General features: G+C 49.5%; 1 protein-coding gene across 1 annotated transcript; it reads right to left on the bottom strand.

Annotated features, from left to right (window-relative positions):
- Positions 1–139: 139 nt before the first annotated feature.
- Traip (TRAF-interacting protein) lies at positions 140–19,951 on the bottom strand. Its single transcript, NM_001109004.2, is given in 15 exon segments — positions 140–676; positions 890–940; positions 1,034–1,183; positions 1,670–1,715; positions 2,852–3,007; positions 7,843–7,931; positions 8,324–8,413; positions 8,852–8,939; positions 9,570–9,683; positions 10,157–10,251; positions 11,808–11,935; positions 12,516–12,555; positions 15,064–15,147; positions 15,614–15,671; positions 19,773–19,951. Coding segments are annotated over 15 exon segments (1,410 nt in total). The 5' UTR covers positions 19,871–19,951; the 3' UTR covers positions 140–553.
- Between the last annotated feature and the right edge of the window lie 357 nt (positions 19,952–20,308).

Raw genomic sequence — 20,308 nt, 5'->3', positions numbered from 1 at the left:
ACTCGCTTTGTTTAGACCGCAGGAATGCCATTCTTGCTAATCTTCCTGTGCCCTGTGAGAGAGCCGTGCTGAGATAAATCTACTAGGTCTAAGCCCAGAAATGTTCTAAGGTTTTGGTACAAATTTATACAGCCAGAGCCTAGAAGAAAAGATGCCTTTTTATTTTACACGGAAACCTTCCCTATCATCCCCCCAAAACCCCCATTTCAAGCAATAAAACTGGAGGCAGGCAGAAGTTCAAGGTGGCCTGCTTAGGAATCCTCCAGCACTTCCGTCCACTTAAGAGTCAATGTGACCCTGTTCTATAAAACCAGAAGGAGCCCAGCCACACCCAGTTGTAGCTATAAGCAAAACCCTGCAACTAGAAGCAGGCCCTGCTGATCAGAACTGTAAACTGGTCACGTCACTTCCCAGTGTGGTACAGGGCGCAGTGAACACAGTAAGTGTGTTTTCTGGGCCTCTTTCTTAGACTGTTCCAAGAGGAGCCATCTTCTAAAACACTTCCGGTTGGCCAGGTCTTGGTCTACTGATTGAAGACATGACTCTGGTCACTTCACTGACATAAGAAGGTATCCAGCTTGGGCTGGGAGGCAGAATTCACAGTCTTTATTCTCACTTTCTGTTTACTCTTGGCCTTGGGTTTAACAGGCATTGGTCGGATAATGGTTGGGTCCGTCTGCAAGCAGGATCAAGGAAGAAGCTTGGAGAGGGGACAGGAAAACAGCACAAGAGCTCAGACTTGGGTCAGGAAGTGTACATACACTAGAGGAGGTGCAGCTCAGCCCACCTCAGGCTGTAGGCACCGGGAGTAAGGAACTTGGGGCTGCAGATCAGGATATAGTGTGTGTCCCTAAGGCCAGCTCATGCCACGGCCATAGAAAAAGGATACAGGTTGGATGAATTTTGTTCGTCCTCCAAGCCCATCGAAGCCTATTCTTACCTAGGGAGAGGGAAGAGAAGAATGGGTTAGAGTAGTGCACAGGGAGCTGACCACCTTGCCCCACCCTAAAGGCTGGCCACACGCCACACTCACCACATCTGTGCTGTAACGGGATTCTGCTGTGGTCCTGTTGGGCTGTTTCTGACCCCGGACAGCATTCCGGATGAAGAGAGGGAAGGCACCAGCCAGCTCCTCATCTGGCTCTCCTACACATCGCTGGCCACCCAGTGAGAGCTGGGACTCCTGTTGGGGTGATGCCAGAGTCAGACTTGAGAAGCCAGACAGCAACACAGGACACAGGCAGTGAGGGAGAAAGGACTAGAGGCAGAGGACAACGAGCCAGGGCCCACAGATAGCTCTGAAAAGTCTGTCCTGGGCCGGGGAGGGAACCTCAACCTGGTCTGTACTCTCAGAAATGGTTTTTCTTTTTCTTTGTTTTATTTTGTTTTGAAATGGTCTCACTAAAGTCCGGGATGCCCGGGAACTCACTATGCAGGGTTTTCCTCCTGCCTTAACTTCCCGAGCGCCAGATTATACATATGAACTACCACCCCCAGGTTAGAGGGCTAGGTTTCATGTCAGTTCTGGCAAGGGCAGGACTGCGTACATTTTTTTTTTTTTTTCCAGAGCTGGGGACCGAACCCAGGGCCTTGCCCTTCCTAGGTAAGCGCTCTACCACTGAGCTAAATCCCCAGCCCCTGCATGTTTTTGAGGAACCCTGGCCCTTACCGACTTGGAGACTTTGGGTATCTTGAGGATGTCCTGCATGGGAGAGCTGTGAGAACAAGACAAGAAGGCAGGTAAGCAAGATAGCAGGCAGACTCAGCACACGTCCTTTAGAGGAGCCTCTGGACACACCCTGGGTACAGTCTGAAAAGACTAGTACCAGAGTCGGGTAGACAGGACCAAGTCTCAGTCTGGGCTCTCGTTTCAATGCTCCCCAAGTTCTCGGGCTCCTCACCATGTCCCAGGGAGCCCAGCCAACTTCGTATGCACAGGAGGACAAGCATTTACAGCCTCAGTTGACAGCTGAAGAGGGAAGAGCTGCCACTGTGTGACTCAGCTTCGGAGTGGGACCAGGCCAGCTGTGTGCTGCATGGGGGTCACGTCCATGCTTTGCCCTGTGTTCCCTTTCACTACCAGGGCCCAACACAACAGCTTCGTTCTCCTACATCCAAAGGCTCACATTAAGTTTTCCTGAGGACCAGAGATGGCTCAGCTGTTTGCCACCAAGTCTATCAACTTGACTTTGATCTTTCGTTCCTACATGGTGCAAGGAGAGAACCAACTCCTACAAACAGTCCTCTGATCGCCATATGCCTCCCCCCCTCCACAAAAACAGATGAACGAGATTTTAAAAATGTAAAAAGAACTCCCTTACTGGAGTAGCACAGACCCATGTACATGAAGGAGCACAGTTGTGTGCAAGGCCAATAGCCTCCCCTCCTTGTTCCACTGCACGTCTGGAGCAGGTCCCACCTCACAGGTCCACAGAGGTCTTCCTGTCTGCCTAAATGGAGACAGCCTCTGTTTCCGGAGTGGCAGGGTCATGGGATCCTGGCTTGAGATGGTCCTGCATTAAGCAGGAACCTCACAGGCACATGGGAAAATTCAGAGTCGCACACCAGGACTCTGGTGGGCAGGCATTCAGGCTATTGGGATACCGGTCTCACCATCAGTTCAGATTTTCCCTCCTGGGACTCACATCCCAACATGTCGTCCTGAGGCTGAGGATGAGCAGGACTCACAGAGTGAGCACTCAAGCTGGGGTTGGGTGGGATTGGGGGCCTGGAGCCAGAGTCATCCTAGCCTAAGCAGCTGCACCAACCCCTCAGAGCCATGAGGGCAGGGATCACAGGTGACTTAGCTACGCCTTCCAGGTCACAGGTACCTCCAGGGACCAATACTCACCGTGCCCTCTCCAGGCAGAGCTTCTTGGGGTGGCAATGCTGGGAGCTGGAGGTCTGGGCAGGAGGGGTATTTACATCAAAGGTAGCGTTGAGATCAATCTCATCACTGAAGGGTGCTCGGTGAAGCCTTGGCTTCAGCATTTCCACGGGGGCTGGGCTGAAGGTAGAGATAATCTCATTATTTGGGACTACAGTGATGACCTAGAGAGATCACAGCACCTCAGCTATCACAGGCAACTCAGCTTGGCCCTGGGAGTTGACTCGGGCACTGAGACAATAGTTTCCAAGCCTGAAGCATGAGTTCAATCCTTGGAACCCACGTGGTAGGAGAAAAATGAATCCTTCCAGTTGTCTTCTGATGCATGCTGTGGTACACATGCACCTAAAGTCACACACACACACACACACACACACACACACACACACACACACACACACACACACACAGGGTTGAAGGGAAGATATAGAAGACAGGAGGAAGAGGAAGAGGGGGAAAGAGACAGTTCAGCTCCAGGGACTCTCAATGCCCTCAGGGTCACCCCAGAGGCAGGCCTAATCTTTAAGAATATGGTAAGTGCTTCAGCTTTTGCATAGCCAGTTGACCATTGAAAATCTGGAAAAGGCAGGAAGTAAATAAAATCAAAACCAAAGTCAAAAATGGGCTGGTGAGGTGGCTGCCCGGGAAAAGGCCGATGACCTGAGTTAGATCCCAGTGCCCAGATGGTGGCTAAGAACTGAGTCCAAGTCATCTTCTGAGTCGTTCGTACAAGCATAACATGTAATACATACACACTTGCTTAAAATAAACACAGTGGGGAAGATTTTAAACCAATGGATGAACAGGGCATTTCCCTCTGACTACACATACTCCTTTCTCTGAGCTCAGCACAAGTCGTTCAGCCATGTTACCACAGAGTGCCGTGGATGGGAAGATGCTGCTGCTTATCAGAGCACATAGCATGCTGGTGGCTGGTACTTCAGGAGCTGACGGTGATGAAGACATGACATAGAAGACACTATACAGTGTTCTCAAGAGTAACTCTAGTAACAGAAAGATGCTCGTATGGTCAATTTAAAAAGCAATACAGAAGATGGGTGTAATGTCACACACCTATGATCTCAGAAAAGACGATCATGAGTTCAAAGCCGGATTGGGCTACAAGGGCTTGAGGGCAGCCTACGCCATCTATCAAGACTGCCTAAAAGAGAATATAAAAACCACATGCATGTTCAAGCCAGGCATCATGGCACACACCTGAGCACATCCCAGCTGAGCGAAGCGGGTGGGTCTCTGTGAATTTGAGGCTGGCTTGATTTATATAGTGAGTTCCAGGACAGCCTGAGATCCTGTCTCAGAAAACAAAACTATATATGCATGTACGAGCGATCCTATGACTTGGTACCTTCTCCTCCATACACCTGGGACTCCATGGTGTTTCCTTCACTATAGTACAGGCTTGCCTTGAGGCACTCTGAGTGTTCCCTCACCTCTGAGACAGTCACCTATGGCCAATTTACAGAGCTTCAAGTGACAGAGGCCTCAGGAAATGAGGCAAAGCACTCAAAGCCTTCCTTCCTAAGCCAGAGCCAAAGCCCCAGGCAGATGTGTTACCTGTGACAGAGTTGTCAGCACATCCTGCATGAACTCAGCTGCTATCAGTCCTGCCCTGAAATGAAGGTCTCCCCAGATCTCACCAGAATTAGGAGCCCTTAGGGCCCATGAGAGATGTCTTCCTAACACTTCCCCTATAGCTCCTTTTCCTCTGACCTCAGTGGGCAAGAGCTATGGTGCACTTTGTAAAACTGAGGGAAAGGAAGGGCAAGACTCCTTTGGAGCTGCCTCCAGGTTCTCCTCAGACCTCTGAACGACAAGTCCAAGCTGAAGCGTGAGGCCAGGTCTAGCAAGGCTCAAGGCAGGGCCACCTCCCGAGGCTACCCTAACATCACAGAAGCCTGGCTAGGGATGTGGCTCAGGTAGTGGAGTGCTAGCCTAGCATGCATGAGGCTCTGCATTCAATCCCGCCTCTGCACAAACAGCCGTGGTAGTGCGTGATGTAATCCTAGCACTCAGGATACAGAGCCAGAAAGATAGGGAGTTCAAGATCATACTCAGCTACATAGGGAGTTTGAAACCAGCCTGCGCTGTATGAGACCCTGCCTCAAAAAGAGAAATTAAATTAAATGATGACTAGAGAGATGGCTAAGTGGTTAAAAGCCCTGGCTGCTCTTCCAGAGGTCCTGAGTTCAGATCCCAGAGATTACATGGCGGCTGATCTGAGGCCCTCTTCTGGTGTGCAGACGTACATGTAAAGCACTAAAACGACAGCAGCCCCACCACAACAAATGAGGCGTGGGCGCTGCCAGCAACACCCAGACACTTCTGCCTGACACCGAGCATGGCCAGGGCAATGTGAGCCTCACCCAGAAGACAGAGCTCACAAGGGGCAGGCTGGGAGGCATGAAGCAACTCTGAAAACAGCTCAAGGAATCAAGCGGTAGGCACAGGTTGAAATGAGGGACATGGAGCAGGTCCTAGAGGTATCTTCCAGAAACATTCCCAACAGTATCTACTCTTCTTAGGAAGAAATCTGCACCCACAGGGCTGACACATGAAGGCTGGCCAAGTCCTAGCCCACCTGCCACCTGCCTCTCTCCTCCAAGACTACCTTAGCACTGCCCCAGGGACTTTGAACTCACCTGGATTTCTCTTCCTTCAGATTTAATAGTGGTTTCATGAATGTGACTACACATCCCATATCTATTAGGAAAGTTTAAGCCAAACCATACGACAACAAGTTACTTCTCAAGGGAGAAAGGCAGAGGCACTTGTAGATCAGAGAAAACCAGAACACTCCCAAGCCCTGGAGCCAGGAGCCTATTTCTGAGACCTTGAGTCCTATGAGGAAGAACCTGGAGTTCAGAATAGACTATGCTGAGTTAAAAGGGCTAATGCTAAAAGCAACAGTCCTATTACCCGAGTTTTCATGCCTAGAAAGACACTGGTGACAGCAGGGAATCTGTCATCCTGCACACAACGTGATAGGCAGCCCAGCCGGCTCTGCACTCGTAGGTTTGGCTAATGCAGTGCCCTCCTGATTTGAGAGACCAGAACTGTTCTCTCAGTGCCAAGGTCAGATGTGGCCCTGGCATGAAGCCTACTGAGCACACAGTAGGCTCATTCCCTCCTGGGCGCTCCAGACCAGATTTTATAACATGGTGCTTACTGGGCTGGGCGGACTGGTCTAACCTACAAAAACAAGGCTGCAGCTGGCAGTCAATACCTAATACAGGAGCACAGGCCCAGAACAGCCTGTGTGGTAAAGGAAATTAGAAAAGGCAGGTATGCAGAGTCCCTTGTGTTTTCCTCACTATAAAAACCAGACACTGAGGACAACTGTGTGAATGGACCGAGGTTCACAGAATAGAAGCTAGAGGGAGCACCATCAGGGAGCTGTGGGTATTCTAGAGAATGAATCTCTGTCTCTAGCCTGAGGTGGCCTGGGCTCCAAGGTTTCCTCTACAGTATATAATTTTTGAGATTGTCGTTTTCCTAAGGGCATGTACTATACCTATGTAAGCTCTTGACAAGACCCTCATGCTACATGGGACTTCAGAGAAGGCATGGCCAGTGGCTGGGTGTGATGGGAGGAAGAATCAGGGACAGAGCTTACGAGTTGTCAAAATCAACCCAGTGTTGGACCGCACGGCAGACCATGTGTCCACCACAGTCCCACAGTTCTCAGGTCATCATAAACTATAACAGGCGGGTAGTTTTGGCTCTATAGAGAGATGCTAAGGAAAAAAAAAGTAAGAGCTGGCGAGATGGCTCAGAGAGTGAGGGTGCTTCTGCACAAGCCTGGAAACTTCTGTTAGATCTCTTCAACCATGTAGAAGCAAAAGGAGAGAAATGACTCCACAAAGTTACACTCTGACCTCTTTACTGTGATCTGCACAACCGCACGCGCACGCACACACACACACACACACACACACACACACACACACACACACACACACAGAGTGTGCTATCTGGCTGAGGAAGCTGGTCAGCACAACAGTGCTTTTCCTCAGTGAGGAAAGAGCAGAAGCAAACATGGAAGCAGGAAGAAGTGCTTTCTTATGGTTGGCAATGGCACTGTAGGATCCTAAGAAACCACTTACATCTAAGCCCACTCCGTGAACGTCCCACGATGCAGTATTGAGGAGCTGAGATACAGAGGAGAGTCAGGGGCACAGTACCCAGGGACAAAGGGGAGTGTTGGGAAGGCACTGAATGGGTAAATTTCACCAGCAGAAAGAGGGGACATATTGATTTGCCAAAATATGTTGAAAAGTGACTTCAGTAAAACTCTGGGTTGTTGAAAGGAGCTTTCAATTTGGCTCCCCCGCTGGGGTCCTCCAGCAGGCAGAAGACAGCCTCCAGAATATTCTTAGCCAGCCCATTTCTGTGAAAAACACTCAGGAAGATTAAAGCCTGCTCCTGGCAAGGACACGAATCCCTGGGTCTTTTGGCTCCCTCTGCTGGCAGCCTTAAAGCACACACTCCTGAACCCGAGGGGATTATTTATTTATTTTGGACTCTGGCTGTCCTGGAACTAGGCTCTGTAGACCAGGCTGGTCTCGAACTCATAGATATCTGTCTGCCTCTGCCTCCTGAATGCTAGGATTGAACATATGAACCCACACCACCAGGCTGAGAGGAGGTTATTCTAGAGTGAACACTTTCAAGTATGTTTCAGAGATGGGGGCAGGCAGATGCACGTGGTGAGAAACTCCAGGACACCCCAATACAACCGCCACTGTCCTCGGACTACTCAAAGGCTTTCTCTGCCTTTCCTTGTCAGATCCCGAATTCTCTCAAAGCTACATTCCAGTTAGAGCCTGGCTGGCTCTCTGGCAGAAGGCCCACAAATACCTTCTATCCCACCAAAGCCAGGAGTGCAGGCTCTCTCAGCCTGTGATCCCCCGATTCACCCCAGAAAGGTAACCAACCTCTCAAAAACCAGGCGGCTGACAGTCTCACTGGTCACTGGAGGCAGGCTCAAGGTCCCCTGCAGGATCGTTAGCTTCTTTCTTAGGCTCTGGAGAAGAGAGAGGACAAGAGAGAAAGGCTGAGGCGCTGAGGACACCCGCCTGTGTGAAGGGTACAGGAAACAGGGGGGACTGACCACCAACACCAGGCCTGAGAACTCCTCTTGGTGGAATGAGGACTCTGGTGATTAGAAGCCTTGGAGGTAAGAACCGAGCAGATCACAAAGGAAGATCCGTGGTGCCCTTGGCCTCTGCTGAGAAGGTAGGTGTGTGCTGAAGGCCAGACAAGGGTGAGGGTGCATATGCTGACCCACCTCCCCTACCCAGGAGGATACAGAGAGCCCAGAAACATCACCCACTGCCAACAGGTTTCCAAGCAGAAACAGTCCATCCGGAGGCACAGAACAACCCCTCACACTTCTCACAGGCCAGGGTGTCTCACCGTGATCTCCTTGTCAGCGCTCTGTAAGTCCTTCTGGGCTGACCTCAGTTCTAACTTGGCCTGATCCAGCTCAGTGTTGACAGTCTTCAGCTATAAGAAAGGACAAGCCAGTGGTACCACATGTCCTGCCCCTACCTGCTGCTACCCACTGTATGGTTGGGATAGAGTCTAAAAAAACAAAAAACAAAAAACTGGAGGCACGGGGGAGACCCCAGACCTCAACTAAGCAGACATATCCAGGGTTGCCTGGGAGCGAGCGCTTCCCTCTACACATTGCAGCCTGTAGAAGACAAAAGCAGCTGGCCCAAGAACCCTCAATATTTGGATGGGGTACAAAGCAGGTCTCTGACGCTGCCACACTGGAGACTTGTACTCTCCAAGCCTCATCCCTTCACGAACTGGTTTCCCAAGGGACAATAACAGTAAGGCATAAGCAGTGTCTGTAGACCACTCTCTCTGGCCCAGTGGTGTCAGGCTAGCCGAGCTCGAGACCAGGCTACCTCTTTCCCCTTTCCCCCACTCAGTCACCTTGCTCCTAGAAGACGCCAAGTCTTTCCTCAGCCTGTCAGCCAGCTCCCCTGAGGCCTTCCGAGCTTCTTTCAGATTCTCATACTCTCTGCAAAGTGGCCATGGGAAGAGAGGACAGAACAGAACACCCTGATGGTATAGTCTGTACCATGCTGAGCCATAGAACCAACCTAACAAAGGCCTCGCCAAATTAGCCCTTCTTCATCCTGCCTCCAGGCGCCCACTGCAGGCCCTGCATATGTAATAAGGTAGAGAAACAAGAACTGGTCTCTGTCACCTGCAGGAACTGTGCCTTGAGTACACAAGCCTCACTAGGGGGCTCCCTACCACCCCAAATGGAGGCATTGGATTCGCTGTGCCTTTAGGGCAAGCAGTTCCTTTCTCCAGCTTCGTCTCACCACCGCAAGAAAGGACAAGGTGAGTTTGCTCCTGAAGTCAGGCAGGGTCAAAACAGTGCTGACGGAAAACAGACTCCAGATCTCACGGCTGAGAACTGCATGAGCTTCCTAGAAACAACATTTTGAACCACCCATACTCTGTTCTCTCAGCAGTTCTAGGACAAATCTCTCTCTCCATGCAGGAAAGTGGAGGTCAGAGGGGCCTCGGAAGTGGCCTAGGAGCTGGAGTTCACCTTATGACAATATGGTTCTAGAACCTGTTCCTTCACAGTATCTGCATTGCAAAAGACGACAGCAGAGGCACGGCTGGGCTTACGTACTTCTTGAGGGATATGCAGTACACAGCTAGCTGCTCCACCGCTGACTGTCCCACACCCATGTCTCGGATCATCTCCTCTACCTCAGACCGCTGGCTCTGGAGTAGGAGCTCAATTCTGAAAAACATTCCCAGCCCACGGCATTTGAAATCTGGAGGCTGATGGTTAGTCTGCCTCCCTTTGCTGCCGTTGCTATGGCAACAGCCTGGGCTGCTAGGATGCTTTAGCAGGTGGGTGTGCCTAAGGAAAGGTTCCACAGCAGAGATGAGCTCAGCTCCAGGGATGCTTCTGAGGAAAAAGGTGCTGACAGAGGACTTCAAGGTCAGGGACTTCATACAGAGAGGCTCCTGGAGGGAGAGGCACAGCAAGCCACCTTTCCATAGGCAACAGGACAAGGAGTGTAGCAAGAGTACTCACAGAAAGGGAAGGGGCCCATAGAGGTTAAGAAAGGAAATCTGTGGCCATAGGTACCTGGGAATCTGAGTCGAAGGGTGAACAAAACCCATTTCCAGCTGCAGCCCTGAGAATTGCACCCCCTATTCCCAGGGCCCTAGGTGTGAAAGGACGGTACAGAAGCCAGCTAGACTCACTGCTCCATGGTTTTCATCTTGCTCTTGAGTTGGCGGGCCTCCTCCTGAGCGTGTTTGGTCTCATCCCGCTGCTGCTCCAGGAATTTCATCTGTTTCTGAAGAACAAGTGCGCCCATACACCTTCTCAGCGAGTCTCAGAACCACAGCCACTGAGAGCTGTCTGTACTGTATGTTTTGTTTGGTTTTGGACAGGGTTTCATATACCCCAGATTGAACTCACTATGTAGCCAAGGATAACCATAAACCCCTGATCTTCCTGTGTCCTCTTCCCAAGTGCTGGGATTCTAGGAGTGGCCCTCCATGGCCCTCCATATTTCCATATTTGCCTATCTTTTTTTTTTTTTTTTCTTCAGAGCTGGGGACCGAACCCAGGACCTTGCGCATGCTAGGCAAGTGCTCTACCAGTGAGCTAAATCCCCAATCCCCTATCTTTTGAAGATGCTGGTAAACTGCAGGAGATCAAACCCGAGGGCCCCTCATGCTGATCTCGTCTGTGTGTGCTCTGTGTGCATGTGTCTGTGTCTCTCTGTGTGTGAAGAGCTGGGGATCCAGCCCAGGCTTTGAACCACAGCCCTCACTTGGCCTATGCTTCTCTGCTAAAGAGGCTTTTAGGACACTGTTCCTCACTCCTGGAGACGTGCCTTGCTATAGGCTTACTGGCTCAGGCTTACTGTGATGTGCCAAGGCTCTACGGGCTTGGTCTCATGGTACATGCTTGCATACAGCAGTAGAAGTCAAGAGCACAAACTCTTACCTCATCTAGTCACCCAGACACAAAGCACCAGAACAGGAGAGCCAAACCAGGAACTATCCTCAGCGTGGGACCATTCCATGTCTGACCATACATCAGAGACTGCTCTGCAAACCTGGCGCTAGTTTGTTCCCTCCCACTGACTAGGCCACGTGATGCAGCCCGGCCTCTAAGCAAGAACAGAAAATGAATATCCTAGGGCCTTGTCTGTTCACAAGGATGGCTCCCATCCCTTTCAAATGGCACCCAGCAAGGGCTGCTCCTGCCTACAAGGCTAGAATATCAATCGAGAGTTCAGATCAATCGCCTCGTGGCCCTCGGAGAGCAAGAGGCTCTCGAACCCAGGCTGATACAAAATTCATCTGGGTCTAGGCCTGCTTGCTCTACAGGCTTTGATCTGCTTGGTCCGCTCAGCACAGCGGACTTCAAAGGCCTTTGCTCCTCCCTAGGATGCTGTTTGATCTGGCTCCAGAGAGCAGCCCCGCCAAGGACTGGAGTCCTAATGGAAGATTCTTCAGACTGGCCTCCTCAGTGGACTATGAGCCACTTTTGGAAACATGGCCCAGCCTACTCAGGACTCCATTGAGCAGGCCCTCTGTGAAATGCTGGGAAGGCCTTGTTAACCTGATACAAAATCCATAAGCCCCTTTCCTTATGGGCTAGATGGGTATGGGACAGAAGGGCCGTGGGGAGAAGAGACGCTCCTTCACTTTACTACTGTGTAAACAAAGGTACTGGCTGAGGCAGAAAGCGAAGATATCATCAGAAGTGTGAGCCTTGACTGGGCATGGTGGTGCAAGCTTTTAATCTCTGCCTTGGGAGGCAGGGGCAGGTAGACCACTGTGTGCTCCAAACCAGCCATGGCTGTAGCCATCCCTCCCACCGACTCTGAGGACTTACTTTCAGGGTGGAACACAGCATCTCTGCCTTGTTTAAGGCGTTCTGCAGGGACTCCACAGTGGCATTGCGTTCCTCCAATGTGTCCCGTAGAGTGTCGATAATGGCCTGGCTGTCCCGTTTCTCCCTGTCTGGAGCAGGAGCAGAGGGGGGCAAGGCAGATGCCCATTCACGCATGAGAACCTTGACCCTTGAAATCGAGCAGCTCCTCCTTGAGCCAGGTAAGAGCAAGGCACAGGCGAGAGAGTTGGGTGGCCTGCGTCTCTCTCTGCCATGCACCAAGTCTAAGCTAATGCTTTCGCTTAGGAGACAGGCTCTCCTTCTTCCTGCTTGAACCCTCTGGGTAGGCGTCACTTTTCTCCCTTTCCTTTGGGTCTAGTTAATTCATCCTTCCAGAACTCAAGCAAATGCCTGCCAAATTCAGCAGGGGCCAGCCCAGAAGACACAAACACACCAGGTGGAACCCCTCCTAAAACTGCTCCTAGGTACGAAGTTCCAAGCAGTGAAGAGAGGGGGGCCAGCCTGGCCTAGGAGGCAGCTTCAGTCACCTCTCTTCTTTTGGGTCAGTTATAAGAGCTAGCAAGACTCTGGGGCACACAAAGCAGATGAGCCCCTGGCGTTGGCAGAGGTTGGAGGCCTTCCTCTCAGGTTTCCTCCCTCTAACACCCAAGTCAGAGACTGCCCAGGACCTCTTGTCTCTTGCTACCTTACCTTTTTGGGAGAGCTGGGCCTTGATACTGTCCAGTTCATTCTGCAAGACAATTCACATAATAAGTCACAGGAACACAGTATAGCTAGCCTCCATTGAGCCTCCCATGAGGCTGTGGAGAGCCCAGGATCAGTGAAGACTATTGGTCAGGAATGGACCCAATGTACTTTAAAGCCAAGCCAACAGAGACTGTCTACAGAGCTTTTTAAAAAACAAAACAAAACAAAAAAACCAAGGTGTCACTGGATGGCTCAGGCTGTCCTGGAACTCACTATGTGGATCGAGTTGACCTTGAACTCTCAGAAATCCACCTGCCTCTGCCTCCATAGTGTTAGGATTAAAGGCATGTATCACCATGCCTGGTATGGGACATTTTTCTTTTTTCAAGATTTATTTATTTTTAGACAGAAGAGACAGCTCAGCAATTAAGAGCTGCTCTTCCAGAAACCCTGAGTTCAATTCCCTGCAACCACATGGTGGCTCACAACCATCTGTAATGAGATCCAATGCCCTCTTCTGGCATGCAGGCACACATACATAAATAACCTCATATGCATAAAATACATAAATCTTTTAATATTATTTATTTTTTATATGTGTCAATGTTTTGCCTGCATCATATCAAGTGTGTGTATTCACACTGCCCACTGAGGCCAGAAGAAGGTGTCTGATTCCCTGAAAAGGGAATTATGGACAGTTGTCAGCTGCCACATAGGTGCTAGGAACCAAAACGTCATCTGCTAGAGCAGCCAGCACCCAGAAACAATGACTCATCTCTCCAGCCTCTCTTTGAGACTTTTAAAAAGGTAAGAAAGCTGTAGGAAATGAATCCCACAGGAAGTGGAGTTTAGCCAACAGCAGAGGCTTCTGGGGCTCCTGGTCCTACCACACCCTGACACTCTCAGAGCACTAGCTGTGCTCACCTGAGATACAGAACAGGGGGGGCCAAGCACTCTAAACCACTACTAGTTCTCTCTATCCTGCCTCAGTCTACCTCTTTCCAAGTTCCAGAATGGCTCTGAGAGGCTGGGGTAAAAGAAATCCAGTTCCCATTTGGGACTCTAGAGAGCTCAATGTCCCTGTGAGCAAGAGAGATGCCTTCAGTTAGGTGAACAAAGGTTTTTACAGCACACTTCCAGGCTCAGACAAGCGTCCATTGTGGAAGACTCTGGGCAGACTTTCCTCTAGATCATCCTTTAAACATTAAGAGAACACTCAGAATTTCACATGTGACCAATAGAAAGGCCCCCACTCCAAGCCGCTGCCCAGGACTTGGAGGCAGGAGCTACTGGCAGCTGGGCTGGGGACTAAGGACTAAACAACCGGGAATGGAACCAGTAGATAGATAAGAACATGCAGGGTCTGTCTGAGATCAGACACTGACACCCCATAATCTCCTGGCTCCTTCCACACCTCAGCAGGATACTTTCCAAGTCCTTGCTCCAAACTATTCAAGATGTGGCCTCCTTGTCTAACAGACTTGGCTTTGAAAGCTAAAGAAAAGGCTGGAAGCTGCCTTTGTTGTCTCCATCACAGGGAGGACACCTCTTAAAGCTGGGAGCAGTTACCATGACGATGAGCAGGCTGGCTCCAAACACAAAAGCTCAACCCATCTTGAAGCACGGAGGTTTCAAGGACATCACAACACCCAGGGGGTTCAGGTCAAATGAGCTGTAATCTGAGAGATTCTCAGCAAATTAACCCTTACAGCCCAGCAATCACTTGCAAACTCCAACTCAATTTCATCAAGACATTCTGCCAATCCAGCTTCCTCAAACTAAAAGGAAGGAGATTTTAGACTGGAGGGGGAAATGGGAGACTATAGAAGGTGACCTGGTTATCCTCTCTGTGATCTGGCTCTCCATCTGGTTAGAAATCCTGATTACAGGGGCATTGCCCTCTACGGCTGGGCTTTTGAAAGGCCCAGGCATTTACACCATGTGCTCCAGGCAAGTCTGAGTCCCAGTCAGGTTAGGGGATGGTGGATTCACACATCTTCCTGGACCAGTGAGAATGGAAGGACCATTCTCTGACCTGTCACTAACTGGCCAGCGAGAAAGTGGGTTGGTCAGGAAAACCATAAGTTCTTCATACGGCTCAGTCTTAGAAGCACATTACATCCTTCAGTCCAAGGAGCCCCAAAAGCCCAAGGGGAGATAGAATAGTCAATTGGCCCTCTCCTCTTACATTGTAGGCCTCTGATGACTGTCTCAAGGTCACTTGCCTGCACCTTGATAGCTCCACTCACTCTGGGCACTTTTTCTAAGTAGAAAGGTAAACTTCCAGAGGGTTTAGAATTTAGTAGCAGGGGTTAGCTCAGTGGTAGAGTGCTTGCCTAGCAAGCGCAAGGCCCTGGGTTTGATCCCCAGCTCCGGAAAAAAAAAAAAAAAAAAAAAAAGAAAAAAAAAATAGGGGGCTGGGGATTTAGCTCAGTGGTAGAGCGCTTACCTAGGAAGCGCAAGGCCTGGGGTTCGGTCCCCAGCTCCGAAAAAAAGAACCAAAAAAAAAAAAAAAAATAGAATTTAGTAGGAGGAGATAAATTCTGTGTACCTTTAAGAATTCTGCATCCAAGACACTCTCCTCTTCCTGGGCAAGGTCAAAAAAGAGCTTGTTGATGATAGTCTTTTTGCCAACCTGGATGGGAAAACAAGACAGAGAAGAACGGTGAAGTGTGGTCAAAGGTGAGGAGGAAAGCCTGAGCATGGGTTGGACTGCCTGCCACGTGTTCCAGGTCTGCTTGCAGACCTAATTTTCCAGTGTGCATCCTTTTGAGTCAGAAGACTTCTTCATTCCCACACAGAGTCAGGACTGCTGGTCTGCTGGTGGATGAAGTCATGTCTATGCACAGGGACATCTGCTAATATTAGAGGAGGCCACATACACACAAGTGAAGCCTGAGTATGAAAGTCCATCTCCCAGCCACCCGTGGGGTATAAGCAGACCTCCTCACACACAGATGTTTGGGAGTATCAACTGGCTTCAAACCAAGAGGTCAAAAGTCAGAGTGTTTCTCCTTCAGAGATGTCTTCCCCATTCCCTGCTTTCTGGGAAGAAGGGGTATAGGTCTTCAGATGAGATGTCCCCATTCCATCATCCTTACCTGGATTCTACACTGGGGGCAGGTCCGACTTGGTGCTGTCTCAAACCACTGGATTAGGCTACAGTGAAAACAGAATAGAAGACTAGTAATCCTGGCATGGCTGGGGATACAGGTCACATGACCACTGTTATTAGCTCCTCTTTGACACAGGCAGCCCGGCCTGCCTGCCCTGCCCGCCTACCTGCCTGCCTGCCAGGAGAAGCTGTCACTGAAGGCAGGACAGTCCTGAAAGCCTGAGCAGTGCTATTGTTTGGGGTTTGAAGTCTTGGCCCAGGGCTGTTCTTTGCAAATGGCTTGTACAGTGTAGGTAACAGATGAAGCTCACATTCTTTCAGAGATCCAGTCTCTGGTAATACCCAACTTTAGGTTGAAGCTACACTTTTAGAGCTACACCCTTAAGTAATGGTAAAATCAAACCATGGCCAGATTTACATAATTTATTGGTATGGACAGGTATCAAATATTAACTGAAATAGTTGCCCATAGGTGTGCTGGTTCCTAACTGTAACCCTCGGGCTATGCTGGAGGATCACAAGCTCCAAACCAGCCTAGACTTTAGAGAGAGACTGCGGGTAAGAGTGAGGCAGCCTTCTTCACCCGAGGAATAAGAGACAAACTCCCCTTTGAAAACCATCTCACATGTCCAAATATTTCCTATAAATACATTAAAAACTACAAATACATTCAAAGGCCACGTACAACTAAACTAAAGCTAATCAGGCACAGGAGTTAACTAAGGAGCACACTATCAATGAATCATTAAAACATGATGAAAAGAAGTTAGACACACGCACAAAAGCATATTCTGTATGATCTCATCTGCATAAAAGAAAAACACATGCAAAGTGGTACCTTTATGTGTGTGTGTGGGCGGCTGGTGGGGATAATCAGAAGGGCACGTGAGGTAAAGTTTTTAATGCAGACATTATCCTTTTTTCTGAGGGGTTGGAGAGCAAACTCAGGTCCTCATTCATGCGGGACCAGTGCTGTACGGTGAGCTACCTTCCCGATCCTATACCATGCTTCTAGATCTGCATTCTGGCTGCACAGATGTGCTGGGCTTGGGACAACCCTACAAGCTATGCACTTTTACCACGTGTACTTTCTGTAGTTTCTTCTACAGTACTTCAACAGAATATAGTAAGGAAGACAGTGGCTCGTGTCTAAGACAAGGTATTCGTCAAGTTAAGGCCAGGCTAGGGCACATGTGAAAAAACTGGAATCTTTTTGTTGCAGGAAAGTTGGGGGCATATACTGGAACATTATGGTGCACACCTGAAATTTCAGCAAGTGGGGGCTGAGGCAAGAGGATTATGAGTTCGAAGCCAACCTGGGTTACATAATGAGAACTTGTCTAAAACTCTGTGCACATGCCTGTGTGTGATTTAGCCCGTGTATACAATGTCTAGCACTAAAAAACAATAGAATGGTGTTTAAAAGCCAGCTTGTGCAACTCAGAGATGTGAGAGAGAACTAGAGAGACACATAGAGAGAGAGAGAGAGAGAGAGAGAGAGAGAGAAAGAGAGGGAGACAGACAGAGACGCAGAGAGAGAAGTCGGCAGCTGTTGTGGAAAATAGTATGCCAGTTCCGAAAAAAACCTAAATATAGAATCTCCATATGGCCCAGTCTTTCCGCTCCCAGGTATACATTCTAAGAACTGGAAACAAGGACTCAGACAGGTATCTGTACAGCGGTTCACAGAAGCATTATTCACAGCCGTCAAAATCTGGAAATACCTGTCTATCAACAAACGAGCGGATAAACAAAATATGGTATTTTCATACATACAATTAAACATTGGCCACAACAGCAATGAAATTCTGATACACACTAAGAGATGGGTGAATGTTAAAATTAGTATGCTACATGGAATTCTCGGAAGGGCAGAGGATACAGGACTCCACCTACATGGGATCCCAGGTATGGGGAACTCAGGTACACAAGGGGCAGCAGAGGGTCTCAGGGGCTGGGGGGAGTTACACAGAGAGTTAGTATTCAATGGGGTATGTGCTTCTGTCCAGCTGATGGCACGTTCGGATAACGACACTGAAGGTTACATAACATTGCTAATGTACTTAATGCCACTGAATCAGCATCTGAGGATGGTTAAAACAGAGCTGGAGAGATGGCTCAGCGGTTAAGGGCACTGACTGCTCTTCCAGAAGTCCTGAGTTCAAATCCCAGCAACCACATGGTAGCTAACAACCATCTGGAATGGGGATCCAATGCCCTCATCTGGTGTGTTTGAAGACAGCGACAGTGTACGCATATACATAAAATAATCTTAAAAAAAAAAAAAAAAAGATGTTTAAAAGAGTGCTGGGTGGGGTGGTATACAGTTTTAATTTCCAAGCTCAGGTGGATCTCCTTGTTCATGGTCAGCTACATAGTAAGACCCTGTCTCAAAAAAAAAAAAAAGTTTATTCAAATATACGTGGGGGTAGGAAGGCCTTGGAATGTAGCTCAATGAACAGTGCCAAGCGTGCACAAAGCCCCAGCATTATTCAATCCTTAGCATCATATAAATCAAGCATGGTAGTACGTACTTCCCGCACTTGAGAGATCGAGACAGGATGATTAGAAACCCAGGGTCGGAGTTGGGGATTTAGCTCAGTGGTAGAGCGCTTGCCTAGCAAACGCAAGGCCCTGGGTTCGGTTCCCAGCTCCGGGGGGGGGGGGGGGGGGGGGGAGAAACCCAGGGTCATCCCTGGCTATGCAGCAAGTTCAAGGCCAGCCTAGGATACACGAGACAAAGTACATAGGTAGGTGGGAGCCAGGAGTGGTGGGTCTCACCTGCAATCCCAGTACTCAGGAGGCTGAGGCAGGAGGACTGCCTTGAATCTCAGACAAGCCAACACTACACAGCAAGACCCTATTTCAAAAACAAAACAAACAAACAAAAATAGATACAAGGCCTGGGGGGATAAACCGGCCGAAGAGCCCTTGCCTTCCATGCCTGGGGCATGGATCTGAGGGATGGGGACACATGGAGCGAACACCTGCAGTCTGAGCTCTAGGAGGCTGAAGAAACAGAACCAGTTCTCCTGAGCCATACACAGCCAGGCTTGTTTGTTTGCTTGTGTTTAAAAGGCTGGAGAGAGGATAGCTCACTGGTTGAGGGTAGGCGTTGGTACTGCTCTTCCAGCTGTCCTTCCTGAGTTCAGTTCCCAGCAGCCACATCGGGTGACTCACAACTGTCTGTAGTTCCAGTTCCATGGAGATCAGACGACTCTGGCCTCTGAGGTTACGTACACTCCCATGCACATAGCCACACAAACACACACATAGAACACATAACTTAAAATATGTGGTTCTGTTTGTTTGTTTGTTTTGTTTGTTTGACACAAAGTCTCAGAAAGTCCAGGCTGACTTCTCCCTTACTTATGTAGCTGAGACTGACCTTAAAACTCCCGATCACTCTGTCTCCACACTTTCCCTCCTCTCCAGCCTGTACTGGGATATGCAACACTGCAGACTGTAACACTGGTTTTAAACAAAGCTTTTCAAATAAGAGACACCCGTAGTGTTCACACCTCTTCCTGCCTCTTGGACCCTTTTTCCCCTCCCAAACCTCCCAGTCTCCCCAAAGGACTTCTTTTCTACCTTATTTTCTCTTTTGTTGGGAGCTTTGAACCAGCCTGCCCAGTTGCAAAGGGACTGTCTTTTGTCACTCATGAAACAGTTGAGTTTCAGGACCCGTTGACAGGAAGGCACTTCCTTGCCATTCCAAATTAAGTCAGGTTTCCTGGAGTGTCTGACCAACGAGATGTTTCTGGATGAAAACAACCCAATTCATCCAGCAAATGACACAGACTCTCAAGGGTTGCCAAAAACCTACCAAGTTGTTGGTCAATTTTTTGAATCTCAAATAAAATGCTTCGTTAGTGCGGTAAAAGTTCATCTTCGCTCAGACTAATAATTTTAAAGGCACATTTCTTAGCACCTAACTCTTTTCACTGTATCCCTCCCTGGGCTACCTGTATTACTTCCACCTGGCCCACTTCTGCCCACGTTGGAAAGCTTCCGTGAGGCTCCTCTAATGTCGTCGTCACTTGTCTTAGATCCAAGGATGGATTGTCTCTATGGACAACCAATGGCGTTAGCGTCTAAATGGTTCTAGGACACGCACTGGGGCCCTACACCTCGCCGTCACTCACCATTGCAGATGAAAAGTGTGGCCACAGTGGATGGCAGCCACGTCACGGGAGTGATCGAAGAAATCGGAGCAGATAGTGCACAGCGCGCGGATAGGCATGATGGCTCGGCTCAAGCAGCACAGAGAGCCAGCAGCCAGCAACAGACACAGTTGGGTGGCCGAACCGGCCGCGGTTCCCACTCCTTCAAATTTCGCTCCACCGCACGACTTCCGGCAGTGAACCGGAAGTCATAACAAACCCACTTCTGACTGCTCCCCCCTGATTGGACAAACTTCGGGGCGGGGCGCTGGGACGGCTGCGATAAACAACCCGCCAGCCGTGTGGAATCCTGGGACGTAGGTCTTTGAAGTCTAAGTGCATCTACCGGAAAAAAACAAAAACAAAACAAAAAACCAAAAACCTGTGATAGACTGTGGCAGAAAACAGTGAAGCTACAGTCTGACCCCTATCCCTGCCAAGCGGGGCATTGTCTCAAGCTAGAGCCGGTGAGAAGCGAACCAGACCCTTTCTTGCTGCACTTTGGGACAGTCAAATAG

Source organism: Rattus norvegicus, chromosome 8, assembly GCF_021556685.1.
Source record: "Rattus norvegicus strain SHRSP/BbbUtx chromosome 8, alternate assembly SHRSP_T2T, whole genome shotgun sequence".
Classification (NCBI taxonomy): Eukaryota; Metazoa; Chordata; class Mammalia; order Rodentia; family Muridae; genus Rattus; species Rattus norvegicus.
This window is presented reverse-complemented; position numbering and strand designations above follow the sequence as displayed.